This window comes from Staurois parvus, unplaced genomic scaffold, assembly GCF_062004578.1.
Source record: "Staurois parvus isolate SC_StPar_1 unplaced genomic scaffold, SC_StPar_1.0 ptg000073l, whole genome shotgun sequence".
Classification (NCBI taxonomy): domain Eukaryota; kingdom Metazoa; phylum Chordata; class Amphibia; order Anura; family Ranidae; genus Staurois; species Staurois parvus.
The window spans coordinates 301935-320933 of record NW_028317869.1 but is presented as its reverse complement, the minus strand read 5'-3'; the positions used below and the strand labels follow the sequence as shown (position 1 = coordinate 320933).

Genomic DNA, 18999 nt, shown 5'->3' with positions numbered 1-18999 from the left:
CATTAAGGTGAACCCCAATAAAAGGAATTTCAGTCTCCCAGAAGAAGTGGTAGGAATATGACCGCACACTTAGCACTTTGTAAGTTCAGATCTCTTGCAGTTGTACCGTGTGAATAGTTTATGGAGATGAGCAATAGCTGGACAAAAAAAAAAAGATAACAAGGACATCCAATCTTCACCTGATAGAATCCCTTTTGAGAAAACCAGATGAAACATAAGTGGTCAGCTGGGATTAGGTGATACTGTTGAATACATCCCCTAAAACAGCATTAACTCCTTGTTGGAAGGCCTACACCAGCTTAAGAAGTTACTCTCTAACCAAACAGAGACGTCTATCTGGCTGGTATCTCAGCTACAGACCTGCCTGCAAAGCTGTCATCCATGAGAGGAGATGGAACATGGAAAGGAGGCATTGATCATGGGAGAGGAGGTGGTACATGTAATGGGAGGTGTGGACAAGGTGGGCTTAGCTGGAGCCCTCAAGCCTAGCTTATGATGTATCAATTCTCAAAAGAACCTGGAATGGACTCTCCTAATGAGTATTCAGAGGCTTGGCAAGAAGCCATTGGACCCATCCTAGACTCTGGTACTGAGGCAATGTTGGTCATGTATTGGTTGGTCAGATTCTGGCAATGAAGAAAACACATGGGAACATAGCTCAGTTAGTGAATGATGAAAATGAATTACATGTTCAGTCAATGCTCCATAAAAAAGGATGAAGATGAGAATGATGAGGAAAACAGTTCAGTCATTGCTGCTTATCTGAAGAAATGTCCAAAGGTAAAATATTCACAGGCCTTCTAGGTGTGTTTCTGAAGGACATAAGAACTAAACCCAATGAATCCCATCATTGGAGTCCTGTTTGTTCAAAGTTTTTTTTTTTTAAGTAGCATCATGTCTTCCCTAGTTTGTGGGAAGACATTGGGCCTGTGAGCCTAATGGGACAGCTGTGACTTCTTTAATATTGCCCCTTCTTCTGGAGTTTCCTCTATGCAGCTCAAGCTTGTGAATCCTCTGGTGATAGATTAGCCTGGAATTACCTGTAAAAGCTTTGTCACATTCTGAACATTGATATGGCTTCTCTCCAGTATGAACCCTCTCATGTATGACAAGGTTTCCTCTCCGTTTAAAAGTTTTATCACATTCAGAACACTGATATGGCATCTCTCCAGTGTGGACCCTCTGGTGTGCTATGAGAACTGACTTCTGTGTAAAAGTTTTATCACATTCAGAACATTGATGTGGTTTCTCTCCAGTGTGGATCCTCTGGTGTATAAGATATGACTTATGTGCAAAAGCTTTGTCACATTCAGAACACTGATATGACTTCTCTCCAGTGTGAATCCTCTGGTGTATGTTAAGACTTGACTTATGTGCAAAAGCTTTGTCACATTCAGAACACTGATATGGCTTCTCTCCAGTGTGAATCCTCTGGTGTATGATAAGATGTGACTTGTGTGTAAAAGCTTTGTCACATTCAGAACACTGATATGACTTCTCTCCAGTGTGAATCCTCTGGTGTATGATAAGATGTGATTTCCATGTAAAAGCTTTGTCACATTCAGAACATTGATATGACTTCTCTCCAGTGTGAACCCTCTGGTGTATGATAAGCTCTTTCTTGGTTAAAAAAGCTTTGTCACATTCAGAACACTGATATGGCTTCTCTCCAGTGTGCATCCTCTGGTGTCTGATAAGATCTGACTTATGTGTAAAAGCTTTGTCACATTCAGAACACTGATATGACTTTTCTCCAGTGTGAACCCTCTGGTGTGTGATAAGATTTGACTTCCTTGTAAAAGCTTTGTCACATTCAGAACACTGATATGGCTTCTCTCCAGTGTGAATCCTCTGGTGTATGATAAGATGTGATTTCCATGTAAAAGCTTTGTCACATTCAGAACACTGATATGACTTCTCTCCAGTGTGCATCTTCTGGTGTATGATAAGATGTGACTTGTGTGTAAAAGCTTTGTCACATTCAGAACACTGATATGACTTCTCTCCAGTGTGAATCCTCTGGTGTATGATAAGATTTGACTTCTGTGTAAAAGCTTTGTCACATTCAGAACACTGATATGGCTTCTCTCCAGTGTGCATCCTCTGGTGTCTGATAAGATCTGACTTATGTGTAAAAGCTTTGTCACATTCAGAACACTGATATGACTTTTCTCCAGTGTGAACCTTCTGGTGTGTGATAAGATTTGACTTCCTTGTAAAAGCTTTGTCACATTCAGAACACTGATATGGCTTCTCTCCAGTGTGAATCCTCTGGTGTATGATAAGATGTGATTTCCATGTAAAAGCTTTGTCACATTCAGAACACTGATATGACTTCTCTCCAGTGTGGATCATCTGGTGTGATATAAGATACGACTTCTGTGTAAAAGCTTTGTCACATTCAGAACACTGACATGGCTTCCCTCCAGTGGGAACCTTCTGGTGTGTGATATGTTTTGCCTCCATTGTAAAATCTTTGTCACGTTCCAAACAATAAATCGCTTGAAATGACTCCTCTTATGTATACATGGGTTGGACTTTACTGTAAAGCAATTGTCACATCCAGAACACTGAAATGACTTTTCTCATGTTGTCCTCTGAGGTTGGATCAGTGTTGAAGAGGACACAAAGCACTTATGACATGTAGAACACGGATATGACTTGTGTCCTGTGTGACTCCTCCAATGAACTGCAATAAAAACATTCAGTCAATTAAGACACCCAGATTTTTGGTTTTTCCATGTGACTGAGTTGTATTCACGAAGACCAGCATGACCAAAAACGTGATTCATCAATCCACCTGTACAAAAAAAAATAAAAATCAGAATTCTATATAAAGGGCTAAAGTTGGTTTTTATTTTTAATGATCATTAATAAATATATCTTATATATCATCGCAGGCTGTGTCAGCATTATGGTTGTCCTCAAAGGGCCAGTTGTAACTGTAAGACTAGATGTCCAGAGCACCTCACCCCCCCATTACATCAGATGCCAAGAACCCCACACCCACCCTAACATCACCGTGCACCTCCTTTGGGGGCAGAGCTGGAAAGAAGAAAGTGCAGGGTCTGGAGGAGGACCAGAGGAGGAGTGGAGTCAATTACCAGAGTCTGCTGAATGCTGAGACCAAGGGAGGCGGAGATGAGGGGATGCTGCAGCTGCACTGAGAGGTGCAAGATTTGGCAGAGGAGTTCTTTTCTCCTCTCTGCTGCCGACTGCTGAGACAAGGTGGGGGAGGAGACAAGGGGGTACCTGCAGGAGAGGTGCAAGGGCTACATGGAATAACTTAGAGGGCAGGATCTGGATACAGGTGTTTGACACATGTGTTATTTATATAGAAAGCATATGTACATCATTATTTGTATATATACTGTATATATATATATATAATATTTTTTTAAATTAAACTAAATTGTATTATTTAAGTTTTTAAGTGCACACAGTATATCCAACATTCAGCCCAGACAATGGAGTCATACATTCTAATGTATAAGCAGTTGTGGCAATGTTACAGATCATACAGAACAATAACTTGCTTTGTCTCTGGTGTCACTTTTACCTTCTATAAACAAATGAAAAGAGAAATAAGAAGCAACGTAGAACAATTCACCTGTACATGGCAAGTAACTCTCTCCAGTACATACATAGATAGCTGACTCCGTTCAAGTAGGCCTGTGTCTACAGGATCATACACCAAGTATCGGCCTCCAATGTAGTCACCATTTAGTAGGGTACAGTTGGCCGGGTCCATTTTTAGGGGCCTAAAAAAGTTAAACCTATAAAAACCTATGACAAATGAAGTATGGGGAGTGAGTACCGGAGTATCCAGCCAGTTCTGCCAGAGAGCCATAAGTCTCCTAGGAGAAGTTAGGTTTTCATGTATTATTATGGGGTTCACCTGCTCAATCCATGCCTGGTGGGAGTATGAGTTGATAACCAGAATGCTTGGATTCGATTTGCAGGTTCGTTCAGAAAGTACATCTAAGGATCCAAAAATTACAAGCTTAATCTCAACTAGGGAGAGACTTTGTTCAATTAAAAGAAAAACTTCAAAGACAGGTGAGAAAATGTAAATGAGAAGCTGAGAGAGGAGCTAAAAACACTAAAAATACCCCCAAAGATCTATCCTAGAAATTCAGTCTAAAATGTAACAATTACACCAAGAAAACCCTCAACTGAGGGAAGAGATAATGACACCAAAGATACAAATGGAGCTCAACAATCAGGAAAGAGAATCAAAGAGGATGATTTATACAAAGTACCCATCAAGGAACAACAGACCGGTGAGACCAATCAGCTTCCGAAATGTAACAAGACAAAGACCAGCAATAGCCAAGACAACTCTACTAATCCTGAGACCACAAATAGTGATGGCCGAACACCCCCCTGTTCAGGTCGCGGTCAAACATCCGAACCTACAGAATGTTCTACAGTGAATGTCGAACACGAAGGACTGAGAGGTGTCTTACCGCATCAGAGAATGAAGATACGGCCCAGTTACTAATATCCGGCATGAGTTATATGATGACATCACGCAGTATTTTAGTAGTGAGACATTCATTGATGTTCCTGGTGTCAGTGGGGTTTCCTGCCGACAGCTGAATGTCAAAAGAATTGTCAGCATTGCCCAGCAATTAAAAAAAAAAAAAAAAAACAAGCCCATCGAGACTGGCATGGATTTTGAGAGAAACCTTCCATGACAATTTTTTTTACCGGGCACTTTCACCCCTTCCTGCCCAGGCCAATTTTCAGGTCTCAGCGCTCTCACACTTTGAATGACAATTGCGCTGTCATACAACATTGTACCCAAACTAAAATGTTATCATTTTCTTCACACAACTAGAGCTTTCTTCTGGTGGTATTTAATCACTGCTGCGGTTTTTATTTTTTTGCTAAATTAACAAAAAACAACCAAACATTTTGAAAAAACACATTTCTTTGTTTCTGTTATAAAAGTTTGCAAATAAATAATTGTTCTTCATAAATTTAGGCCGAGATGTATTCTGCTACATGTCTTTGGTGAAAATAACCCAAATTAGGATGTATTATTTAGTTTTTAGGAAAGTTATAGAGTTTACAAACTATGGTATATATTGAATATTGATCAATCCTGAAGTACTGACAGCCAATCTAATTTCTTGAGGACCAAGAATGTCAGAACAGTACAGATATCCCCCAAATGTCAGGACAGTACAGATATCCCCCAAATGTCAGGAGAGTACAGATATCCCCCAAATGTCAGGACAGGACAGATATCCCCCAAATGTCAGGACAGTACAGATATCCCCCAAATGTCAGCACAGTACAGACATCCCCCAAATGTCAGGACGGTACAGATATCCCCCAAATGTCAGGACGGTACAGATATCCCCCAAATGTCAGGACGGTACAGATATCCCCCAAATGTCAGGACGGTACAGATATCCCCCAAATGTCAGGACGGTACAGATATCTCCCAAATGTCAGGACAGCACAGATATCCCCCAAATGTCAGGACAGGACAGATATCCCCCAAATGTCAGGACAGTACAGATATCCCCCAAATGTCAGCACAGTACAGACATCCCCCAAATGTCAGGACAGTACAGATATCCCCCAAATGTCAGGAGAGTACAGATATCCCCCAAATGTCAGGACAGGACAGATATCCCCCAAATGTCAGGACAGTACAGATATCCCCCAAATGTCAGCACAGTACAGACATCCCCCAAATGTCAGGACAGTACAGATATCCCCCAAATGTCAGGAGAGTACAGATATCCCCCAAATGTCAGGACAGGACAGATATCCCCCAAATGTCAGGACAGTACAGATATCCCCCAAATGTCAGCACAGTACAGACATCCCCCAAATGTCAGGACAGTACAGATATCCCCCAAATGTCAGGACAGTACAGATATCCCCCAAATGTCAGGACGGTACAGATATCCCCCAAATGTCAGGACTAGAGATGAGCGAATCGAACTAGGCGAACCGGAATTCGAGTCGAATTTCAGGAAATATTCGATTCGTGTCGAAACCGAAATTTTGCCTACTTCGGGTGCGCGAATCGAACATTTCCCGATCAGCCGGCAAAAGTGTCCCTGCAGTGAGCTCCGCTATTTCTGACAGTTCTCTGACAGAAGGAACACATGTTTAGCGGTTGAAACATTGTATCTATTAGTTTACATTTAGGATACAGATGTTTCAACCACTGTACATGTGAAGAAGTTGTGAGAGAACTGTCAGAAATAGAGGAACTCTGCACATACACTTTTTGCCGGCATGGAATTATTCTTCTTTTCATTATACTTCTTCTTCTTCTTCTTCTTCTTCTTCTTCTTCTTCTTCTTCTTCTTCTTCTTCCTCATCCTCATCTTCTGAGGATGAGGATGAAGAAGAAGAAGTAGGATGAAAAGAAGAATAATTCCAAGCCGGCAAAAAGTGTATGTGCAGAGTTCCTCTATTCTGCAGATACACTTAGAGGAGCTCTGCAGATACACTTAGAGGAGCTCTGCACATACACTTTTTGCCGGCTTGGAATTAATCTTATTTTCATCCTACTTCTTCTTCTTCTTCTTCTTCTTCTTCTTCATCCTCATCCTCATCCTCAGAAGAAGAAGAGGATGAGGATGAGGATGAAGAAGAAGAAGAAGAAGTAGGATGAAAATAAGAATAATTCCAAAACGGAAAAAAGTGTATGTGCAGAGCTCCTCTAAGTGTATCTGCAGAGCTCCTCTAAGTGTATCTGCAGAATAGAGGAACTCTGCACATACACTTTTTGCCGGAAACCGCTGTATGGAGTGAATGTCCCAGAACTGTCAGAAATAGACTATTTATGACAGTTCTGGGACATTCACTGCATACAGCTGTTTTAACCGCTGTATGGAGGGAATGTCATGGAACTGTCAGAAATAGACTATTAATGACAGTTGTGGGACTGTCCTTCCATACAGCGGTTGAAACATTGTATGTATTTGTTTCCATAAATGGATCCATTTATGGAAACAAATACATACAATGTTTCAACCGCTGTATGGAAGGACAGTCCCAGAACTGTCATTAATAGTCTATTTCTGACAGTTCCATGACATTCCCTCCATACAGCGGTTAAAACAGCTGTATGGAGTGAATGTCCCAGATCTGTCAGAAATAGACTATTTATGACAGTTCTGGGACATTCACTGCATACAGCTGTTTTAACCGCTGTATGGAGGGAATGTCATGGAACTGTCAGAAATAGACTATTAATGACAGTTGTGGGACTGTCCTTCCATACAGCGGTTGAAACATTGTATGTATTTGTTTCCATAAATGGATCCATTTATGGAAACAAATACATACAATGTTTCAACCGCTGCATGGAAGGACAGTCCCAGAACTGTCATTAATAGTCTATTTCTGACAGTTCCATGACATTCCCTCCATACAGCGGTTAAAACAGCTGTATGGAGTGAATGTCCCAGATCTGTCAGAAATAGACTATTTATGACAGTTCTGGGACATTCACTGCATACAGCTGTTTTAACCGCTGTATGGAGGGAATGTCATGGAACTGTCAGAAATAGACTATTAATGACAGTTGTGGGACTGTCCTTCCATACAGCGGTTGAAACATTGTATGTATTTGTTTCCATAAATGTATCCATTTATGGAAACAAATACATACAATGTTTCAACCGCTGCATGGAAGGACAGTCCCAGAACTGTCATTAATAGTCTATTTCTGACAGTTCCATGACATTCCCTCCATACAGCGGTTAAAACAGCTGTATGGAGTGAATGTCCCAGATCTGTCAGAAATAGACTATTTATGACAGTTCTGGGACATTCACTGCATACAGCTGTTTTAACCGCTGTATGGAGGGAATGTCATGGAACTGTCAGAAATAGACTATTAATGACAGTTCTGGGACTGTCCTTAAATGCAGCGGTTGAAACATTGTATGTAAATGTTTCCATAAATGGATCCATTTATGGAAACAAATACATACAATGTTTCAACCGCTGTATGGAAGGACAGTCCCAGAACTGTCATTAATAGTCTATTTCTGACAGTTCCATGACATTCCCTCCATACAGCGGTTAAAACAGCTGTATGGAGTGAATGTCCCAGATCTGTCAGAAATAGACTATTTATGACAGTTCTGGGACATTCACTGCATACAGCTGTTTTAACCGCTGTATGGAGGGAATGTCATGGAACTGTCAGAAATAGACTATTAATGACAGTTCTGGGACTGTCCTTCAATGCAGCGGTTGAAACATTGTATGTAAATGTTTCCATAAATGGATCCATTTATGGAAACAAATACATACAATGTTTCAACCGCTGTATGGAAGGACAGTCCCAGAACTGTCATTAATAGTCTATTTCTGACAGTTCCATGACATTCCCTCCATACAGCGGTTAAAACAGCTGTATGGAGTGAATGTCCCAGATCTGTCAGAAATAGACTATTTATGACAGTTCTGGGACATTCACTGCATACAGCTGTTTTAACCGCTGTATGGAGGGAATGTCATGGAACTGTCAGAAATAGACTATTAATGACAGTTCTGGGACTGTCCTTCAATGCAGCGGTTGAAACATTGTATGTATTTGTTTCCATAAATGGATCCATTTATGGAAACAAATACATACAATGTTTCAACCGCTGTATGGAAGGACAGTCCCAGAACTGTCATTAATAGTCTATTTCTGACAGTTCCATGACATTCCCTCCATACAGCGGTTAAAACAGCTGTATGGAGTGAATGTCCCAGATCTGTCAGAAATAGACTATTTATGACAGTTCTGGGACATTCACTCCATACAGCTGTTTTAACCGCTGTATGGAGGGAATGTCATGGAACTGTCAGAAATAGACTATTAATGACAGTTCTGGGACTGTCCTTCCATGCAGCGGTTGAAACATTGTATGTATTTGTTTCCATAAATGGATCCATTTATGGAAACAAATACATACAATGTTTCAACCGCTGCATGGAAGGACAGTCCCAGAACTGTCATTAATAGTCTATTTCTGACAGTTCTATGACATTCCCTCCATACAGCGGTTGAAACCGCTGTATGGAGTGAATGTCCCAGAACTGTCAGAAATAGACAGAAACTGTCACAGAACTGTCCTTCTTCTCATCCTTCTCCTTCTTCTCATCCTTCTTCTCATCCTTCTTCTCATCCTTCTCCTTCTTCTCATCCTTCTCCTTCTTCTCATCCTTCTCCTTCTGCTCATCCTTCTTCTCATCCTTCTCCTTCTTCTCATCCTTCTCCTTCTTCTCATCCTTCTCCTTCTCCTTCTTCTCATCCTTCTTCTTCTGCTTCTCCTTCTCCTTCTTCTCATCCTTCTCCTTCTTCTCATCCTTCTCCTTCTCCTTCTTCTCATCCTTCTCCTTCTCCTTCTCATCCTTCTCCTTCTTCTCATCCTTCTCCTTCTCCTTCTTCTCATCCTTTTTCTTCTCATCCTTCTCCTTCTCCTTCTTCTCATCCTTCTCCTTCTTCTCATCCTTCTCCTTCTTCTCATCCTTCTCCTTCTTCTCATCATTCTCCTTCTTCTCATCCTTCTCCTTCTTCTCATCCTTCTTCTTCTCATCCTTCTCCTCCTTCTTCTCATCCTTCTTCTCATCCTTCTTCTTCTCATCCTTCTCCTTCTTCTCATCCTTCTCCTTCTCCTTCTTCTCATCCTTCTCCTTCTTCTCATCCTTCTCCTTCTTCTCATCCTTCTCCTTCTCCTTCTTCTCTTCCTTCTCCTTCTTATCATCCTTCTCCTTCTTCTCATCATTCTCCTTCTTCTCATCCTTCTCCTTCTTCTCATCCTTCTTCTTCTCATCCTTTTCCTTCTTCTCATCCTTCTTCTTCTCATCCTTCTTCTTCTCATCCTTCTCCTTCTTCTCATCCTTCTTCTTCTCATCCTTCTCTTTCTTCTCATCCTTCTCCTTCTCCTTCTTCTCATCCTTCTCCTTCTCCTTCTTCTCATCCTTCTCCTTCTTCTCATCCTTCTTCTTCTCATCCTTCTCATCCTTCTCCTTCTTCTCATCCTTCTCCTTCTCCTTCTTCTCATCCTTCTCCTTCTCCTTCTTCTCATCCTTCTCCTTCTCCTTCTCCTTCTTCTCATCCTTCTCCTTCTTCTCATCCTTCTCCTTCTTCTCATCCTTCTCCTTCTCCTTCTTCTCATCCTTCTCCTTCTTCTTCTTCTCATCCTTCTCCTTCTCCTTCTCCTTCCTCATCTCCAAGGGCATTTAAATTAAAGGTACAGTGTTCTGCACTAATTTAAAGGCTCTCTGAAGCCTAGAAACCCTTTAAATAAGTCATCTTCGTAGCGGAGAAATTCGCATCGAATCGAATTTCACACTGGAATTCGCCGAATCAGCCGAATCGAATTTTTCATTTCTTCGCTCATCTCTAGTCAGGACGGTACAGATATCCCTCAAATGTCAGGACAGTACAGATATCCCCCAAATGTCAGAACGGTACAGATATCCCCCAAATGTCAGGACAGTACAGATATCTCCCAAATGTCAGGACAGCACAGATATCCCCCAAATGTCAGGACAGGACAGATATCCCCCAAATGTCAGGACAGTACAGATATCCCCCAAATGTCAGGACAGTACAGATATCCCCCAAATGTCAGGACAGTACAGATATCTCCCAAATGTCAGGACAGCACAGATATCCCCCAAATGTCAGGACAGGACAGATATCCCCGAAATGTCAGGACAGTACAGATATCCCCCAAATGTCAGGACGGTACAGATATCCCCCAAATGTCAGGACGGTACAGATATCCCCCAAATGTCAGGACGGTACAGATATCCCCCAAATGTCAGGACGGTACAGATATCCCCCAAATGTCAGGACGGTACAGATATCTCCCAAATGTCAGGACAGCACAGATATCCCCCAAATGTCAGGACGGTACAGATATCCCCCAAATGTCAGGACAGGACAGATATCCCCCAAATTTCAGAACAGTACAGATATCCCCCAAATGTCAGGACGGTACAGATATCCCCCAAATGTCAGGACAGTACAGATATCCCCCAAATGTCAGGACAGTACAGATATCCCCCAAATGTCAGAACGTTACAGATATCCCCCAAATGTCAGAACGGTACAGATATCCCCCCAAATGTCAGGACGGTACAGATATCCCCCAAATGTCAGGACGGTACAGATATCCCTCAAAAGTCAGGACAGTGCAGATATCCCCCAAATGTCAGGACAGTACAGATATCCCCCAAATGTCAGGACAGTACAGATATCCCCCCAAATGTCAGGATGGTACAGATATCCCCCAAATGTCAGGAGAGTACAGATATCCCCCAAATGTCAGGACAGTACAGATATCCCCCAAATGTCAGGACAGTACAGATATCCCCCAAATGTCAGGACAGTATAGATATCCCCCAAATGTCAGGACAGTACAGATATCCCCCAAATGTCAGGACAGGACAGATATCCCCCAAATGTCATGATGGTACAGATATCCTCCAAATGTCAGGACAGTACAGATATCCCCCAAATGTCAGAACAGTACAGATATCCCCCAAATGTCAGGACAGTACAGATATCTCCCAAATGTCAGGACAGCACAGATATCCCCCAAATGTCAGGACAGTACAGATATCTCCCAAATGTCAGGACAGCACAGATATCCCCCAAATGTCAGGACGGTACAGATATCCCCCAAATGTCAGGACAGGACAGATATCCCCCAAATTTCAGAACAGTACAGATATCCCCCAAATGTGAGGACGGTACAGATATCCCCCAAATGTCAGGACAGTACAGATATCCCCCAAATGTCAGGACAGTACAGATATCCCCCAAATGTCAGAACGTTACAGATATCCCCCAAATGTCAGAACGGTACAGATATCCCCCCAAATGTCAGGACGGTACAGATATCCCCCCAAATGTCAGGACGGTACAGATATCCCCCAAATGTCAGGACGGTACAGATATCCCTCAAAAGTCAGGACAGTGCAGATATCCCCCAAATGTCAGGACAGGACAGATATCCCCCAAATGTCAGGACAGTACAGATATCCCCCAAATGTCAGGACAGTACAGATATCCCCCAAATGTCAGGATGGTACAGATATCCCCCAAATGTCAGAACGGCACAGATATCCCCCAAATGTCAGGAGAGTACAGATATTCACCAAATGTCAGGACAGTACAGATATCCCCCAAATGTCAGGACAGTATAGATATCCCCCAAATGTCAGGACAGTACAGATATCCCCCAAATGTCAGGACAGGACAGATATCCCCCAAATGTCATGATGGTACAGATATCCTCCAAATGTCAGGACAGTACAGATATCCCCCAAATGTCAGAACAGTACAGATATCTCCCAAATGTCAGGACAGGCACAGATATCCCCCAAATGTCAGGACAGGACAGATATCCCCCAAATGTCAGGACAGTACAGATATCCCCCAAATGTCAGCACAGTACAGACATCCCCCAAATGTCAGGACAGTACAGATATCCCCCAAATGTCAGGACAGTACAGATATCCCCCAAATGTCAGGACGGTACAGATATCCCCCAAATGTCAGGACGGTACAGATATCCCCCAAATGTCAGGACAGTACAGATATCTCCCAAATGTCAGGACAGCACAGATATCCCCCAAATGTCAGGACGGTACAGATATCCCCCAAATGTCAGGACAGGACAGATATCCCCCAAATTTCAGAACAGTACAGATATCCCCCAAATGTGAGGACGGTACAGATATCCCCCAAATGTGAGGACGGTACAGATATCCCCCAAATGTCAGGACAGTACAGATATCCCCAAATGTCAGGACAGTACAGATATCCCCCAAATGTCAGGACAGTACAGATATCCCCCAAATGTCAGAACGTTACAGATATCCCCCAAATGTCAGAACGGTACAGATATCCCCCAAATGTCAGGACGGTACAGATATCCCCAAATGTCAGGACGGTACAGATATCCCTCAAAAGTCAGGACAGTGCAGATATCCCCCAAATGTCAGGACAGGACAGATATCCCCCAAATGTCAGGACAGTACAGATATCCCCCAAATGTCAGGACAGTACAGATATCCCCCCAAATGTCAGGATGGTACAGATATCCCCCAAATGTCAGAACGGCACAGATATCCCCCAAATGTCAGGACAGTACAGATATCCCCCAAATGTCAGGACAGTATAGATATCCCCCAAATGTCAGGACAGGACAGATATCCCCCAAATGTCATGATGGTACAGATATCCTCCAAATGTCAGGACAGTACAGATATCCCCCAAATATAAGGACAGTACAGATATCCCCCCAAATGACCCCTTTTTGCAGAGTAGACAGTCCAACGTACTTCATAAGAGGCATGGCGAGTTTTGTGACGTTGTATTTTTTTTGTCAGAATTTTTCGGAAAATGAAAAAATGTAAAAAAATTATTTTCACAATTTTTTTATATACTGTCACCAGTGCAGTACAGCATCATCATATAACTGGTATGGCGGTGATCAGGGACACTGACTGGTGACAGTATGAAAAAAAAAAATATATTTTTTTTTATTATTATTATTTTTAATTTTTTATTACTTTTTTCTTTTTTAATTTTTTTTTATATTTCACTATGTCCAAAGTAGTATAATGTTACCATAGTAACATTGTACTACTTTGGGGAAGTGATCAGTATTTTTTTTTGTTACACAATTTTCTTATAGCAAAGAATTACTTTGCTATAAGCAAGCATTTACCTGAATGACATCGATTCATTCAGGGTTTTTTTTTTTGTGCTTAGCTGTGATTTGGCCACAGATAATCACATGACATGTGCATGTGATCGCTGTGACCATTCACAGCTAGACACACTAGTATACAATGGATGGCATGAATGAAGCCATCCATTGTATACAACTGTCATGTGACCTGCTGTGATTGGTCACAGCAGGTCACATGGTACCAGCAACTGGGGCTGGTACACAGATCTGTCATCGGCCATGTTCGAGGTACACGGCCAGTGAAAGATCACGCTGCTGCGCGCTCTGCAAGTGCGAAAACTGTGCATGTGTGGGAGGACGCCATATGGCTTCCACCCGAAAATCTACAGCCTTTTCCTGGCCACCAAACGGCTATTGGCCGGATGGCTATTGGTTAAAAATGGCATGGGGGTCCCCCCAAAATCCATACCAGACCCTTATCTGAGTATGCAGCCCGGCAGGTCAGGAAAGGGGTGGTGAGCGTCCCCCTTCCTGAACCATACCAGGATACATGCCCTCAACATGGGGGGTGCTTGGGTCGGGAGCCCCCCAAAGCACCTTGTCCACATATTGATGGGGACAAGGGCCTCTTTCCCACAACCGTGTCCTGTGGTTGTTGTGGTCTGCAGCCTGGGGGCTTATTGGAATCTGAAAGCCCCCTTTAACAAGAGGACCCCAAGATCCCAGCCCCCCGCCTATGTGAATGAGTTGGCGGTATATGATACTGCTACCCATTCACAAAAAAAAGTGTAGTGTAAAAAGTGATAGGACAAAGTCTTTGACAAGTCCTTTATTAAAAATAAACATTTAAAAAAAAATGTCCCCCAAAGTAGATCCAACATCAATCACGATCCTGCCGCCACCGCTACCCAAAAAAGGGGGAAAAAGCTCTGCTTGCGACACTGGCTCCCGACTGTCTGACAGCTGGGGCCATGACAACAGTTTTTATATACCCCACCCCCTTGTGACATCACCACACACTGTGATTGGTCAAAGTATTACACCTGACTTGTGGTTAGGTGCATTGCTTTGTCCAATCACAATGCACTGTCAGGGCGCAGTGCATTGTGGGGCACTGTGAGCAAACAGCCCACTGAACACCCATACTTTTTGTGTTTGCTGAACACACGAACGGCCCATGTTCAAATCAAACTTAGGTTCAACTCGAACATGAAGCCCATCCCTACAAACAAACAATCATCAAACCACAAGAACAGCCAACAAACTCCGGATTCTTATTATTAATAGACTCCAATGGGAAATATCTAAACACCAAACGGCTCTTCCCAGGAACAAGAGACAACAAAATTCAAGTCCAACAACTGAACAAGCGATAGGAGTCATCAATGATCCGTATTTCACCGACCCCAAACATATCATCATACACACCGACCCAAACATATCATCATACACACCGACCCAAACGTATCATCATACACACAGACCCAAACATATCATCATACACACCGACCCAAACATATCATCATACACACCGACCCAAACGTATCATCATACACACCGACCCAAACATATCATCATACACACCGACCCAAACATATCATCATACACACCGACCCAAACGTATCATCATACACACCGACCCAAACGTATCATCATACACACCGACCCAAACGTATCATCATACACACCGACCCAAACATATCATCATACACACAGACCCAAACATATCATCATACACACCGACCCAAACATATCATCATACACACCGACCCAAACATATCATCATACACACCGACCCAAACATATCATCATACACACCGACCCAAACATATCATCATACACACCGACCCAAACATATCATCATACACACCGACCCAAACGTATCATCATACACACCGACCCAAACGTATCATCATACACACCGACCCAAACGTATCATCATACACACCGACCCAAACGTATCATCATACACACCGACCCAAACATATCATCATACACACCGACCCAAACATATCATCATACACACCGACCCAAACATATCATCATACACACCGACCCAAACGTATCATCATACACACAGACCCAAACATATCATCATACACACCGACCCAAACATATCATCATACACACCGACCCAAACATATCATCATACACACCGACCCAAACGTATCATCATACACACCGACCCAAACGTATCATCATACACACCGACCCAAACATATCATCATACACACCGACCCAAACATATCATCATACACACCGACCCAAACATATCATCATACACACCGACCCAAACATATCATCATACACACCGACCCAAAGATATCATCATACACACCGACCCAAACGTATCATCATACACACCGACCCAAACATATCATCATACACACCGACCCAAACGTATCATCATACACACCGACCCAAACATATCATCATACACACCGACCCAAACGTATCATCATACACACCGACCCAAACATATCATCATACACACAGACCCAAACATATCATCATACACACCGACCCAAACATATCATCATACACACAGACCCAAACATATCATCATACACACCGACCCAAACATATCATCATACACACCGACCCAAACATATCATCATACACACCGACCCAAACGTATCATCATACACACCGACCCAAACATATCATCATACACACTGACCCAAACATATCATCATACACACCGACCCAAACATATCATCATACACACCGACCCAAACATATCATCATACACACCGACCCAAACATATCATCATACACACCGACCCAAACATATCATCATACACACCGACCCAAACATATCATCATACACACCGACCCAAACATATCATCATACACACAGACCCAAACATATCATCATACACACAGACCCAAACATATCATCATACACACCGACCCCAAACATATCATCATACACACCGACCCAAACATATCATCATACACACCGACCCAAACGTATCATCATACACACCGACCCAAACATATCATACACACCGACCCAAACATCCTCCAGGGACAAAAGGAAGCCTCTGAGAATAAACTATTACAACTAACAGAGACCGCACAACAAAAATGTCCTCACTCCAACATCATACTGTCCTCCCTAATTCCAAGGATGGACATTATTATTATTATTATTATTATTATTACTACGAGTTTATATAGCGCCAAAGGGTTTGCTCAGCGTTGTACAATAGGGGGGGACAATACATGGCACAGTACAACAAAGACAGACAGCGTACGAGGGGTAAGAGGGCCCTACTCTTACGAGCTTACAATCTAGGAGGGAGGGGGTAAAGGTACAGTAGGAAGTGGCTGGGGGGGATGAAGTGGTGGGAGGAATGAGGGAGGATGGCCGTTAGGTGAGGGTGGGGTAGGCTTCCCTGAAGAGATGGGTTTTGAGGGAGCGCCTGAATGTGAATAGAGAAGGCGACAGTCTGATGGATTGGGGCAGTGAGTTCCAGAGGATGGGGGAGGACCTGGAGAAGTCCTGCAGTCGTGCATGGGAGGAGGAGACCAGGGAGCAGGATAGAAGGAGGTCCTGTGAGGAGCGAAGGGTACGGGTAGGGTGGTACCTGGTGATCAGATTGGTGAGGTAGTCAGGGGCAGTGTTGTGAACGGCTTTGTAGGTCAGGGTAAGGAGTTTAAATTTGATGCGTTGGGCAATCGGGAGCCAGTGGAGGGAGAGGCAGAGGGGGGTGGCAGAGGTGGAGCGGGTGGTAAGGTGGATGAGTCTGGCAGCTGAGTTCAGGATGGTCTGGAGCGGGGAGAGCCTGCACTTGGGTAGGCCAGTGAGGAGGGAGTTGCAGTAGTCAAGGCGTGAGATGATGAGGGAGTGTACAAGAAGTTTGGTGGTGTCTGGGGTGAGGAAGGAGCGGATCTTGGCATAACAAACAATAGAAAACTCAGCGAATCAACACAGAGCTGGCAGATAAAACCAGGTCAGAGCCTACCATTCACCTAACACAACATCATTCCATCATGACCCAACACCTCTATGACTACAAACACCTCAACTAACAAGGGGGCAGTCAACTAGCAAGAGAACTCAAAGACATTGTACTGAATGGAACTCACAACCCGGGATCTGGCACAAACCATCTCAGATGGACACAATGGGGCTGATTTACTAAAACTGGAGTGTGCAAAATCTGGGGCAGCTGTGCATGGGAGCCAATCAGGTTCTGACTTCAGCTTGTTCAATAAAGCTTTGACAAAAAACCTGGAAGCTGATTGGTTCCTATGCAGAGCAGCACCAGACTTTGCACTCTCCAGTGTCTCATTGTCATCATATGCTGTGTCCATAATGACCACCCATCCCCCCTTATCAGCTGGCTTCAATGTTATATCTCCCCTTGCTGCTAATGATGGCAATGCACCTTTCTCCTCAATGGTCCCATTATTAGGATATGACCCCAGAGTTCCTGATTATATACTGTCATACGTCACCATCTTTATCATCCAAATGAAGGAACATTTCTGCTGCTGCATATGTAGTGGGTGGTGGAAACTTCCATTTTGTCTGCAAACCTCAGAGAGACCTACTCAGTGGTGTGACTACAGATGATCCCTCAATATCACCTCTCCAAGAATAATGTCCCTTCAATCCAATATTCCTAAATAATCTATACAAGTCCTGTGCCAACAAAAACTTCTTCATGATACCTTTAGGGCTAAAGCCCAAACCTTTCCCCAGAAGGTCCATCTTACCCGATGTCAGTCCAGCTGAGGAGAAGGTGACAATTCCATCTATTTCTGTTGATGATGAATCATCTGTTGGGATGGTTGGATGAGTGGGAGATCCCTTGTTGCTGCGTTGATGTTTCCTACCTCCCCTGTGGCCGGATCTCTGCTGTTTCCTTGATTCTGATGGACAATACGAGGCCAGTGTTGTCCCTCTATAGATCCTAATAAAGTGCCTCCAGCAGAGGAGGGAAGTGATGGGTCAGAGGCTGTAGAAGAAGCTCTAGTGAGCAGTCTAGATGGACGAGGTGAGTCTTGTGTAGGTGGTGCTCCAAGAGTACGCCTGATTAGTAGACGGTTAGATGTTGGACTCCTTCAGCTGCTCGGCTGACAATGCAGACTGCAGTGTAGACTCCACCTCTGTGATCTGTACAGCCAGACCAGCTTCTTCCTTCTGGAGAAATGAAACTCCGAGAACAATGGAGCTTTTGTTTAGGACTTGTGTAAACAGACCATTGAACTCCTCCCTGTCCACAAACAAAGCCAGGGTCAGTTTACCTCCTATCCCCCCCCCCCCCCCCCCCCGCATAATAAGCTGTGCTTTCTAAGA

At 43.3% G+C, this 18999-nt stretch overlaps 1 protein-coding gene across 1 annotated transcript in view; it reads right to left on the bottom strand.

The window, feature by feature from the left end:
• Positions 1–18999, bottom strand: part of LOC149469341 (uncharacterized) — a 293469-nt gene that overhangs the window by 182136 nt on the left and 92334 nt on the right. Inside the window, exon 7 of the mRNA XM_089669371.1 lies at positions 1656–2306. Within this exon, the coding sequence (XP_089525497.1) occupies positions 1656–2306 (651 nt within the window). The remainder of the gene's footprint in view (positions 1–1655; positions 2307–18999) is intronic.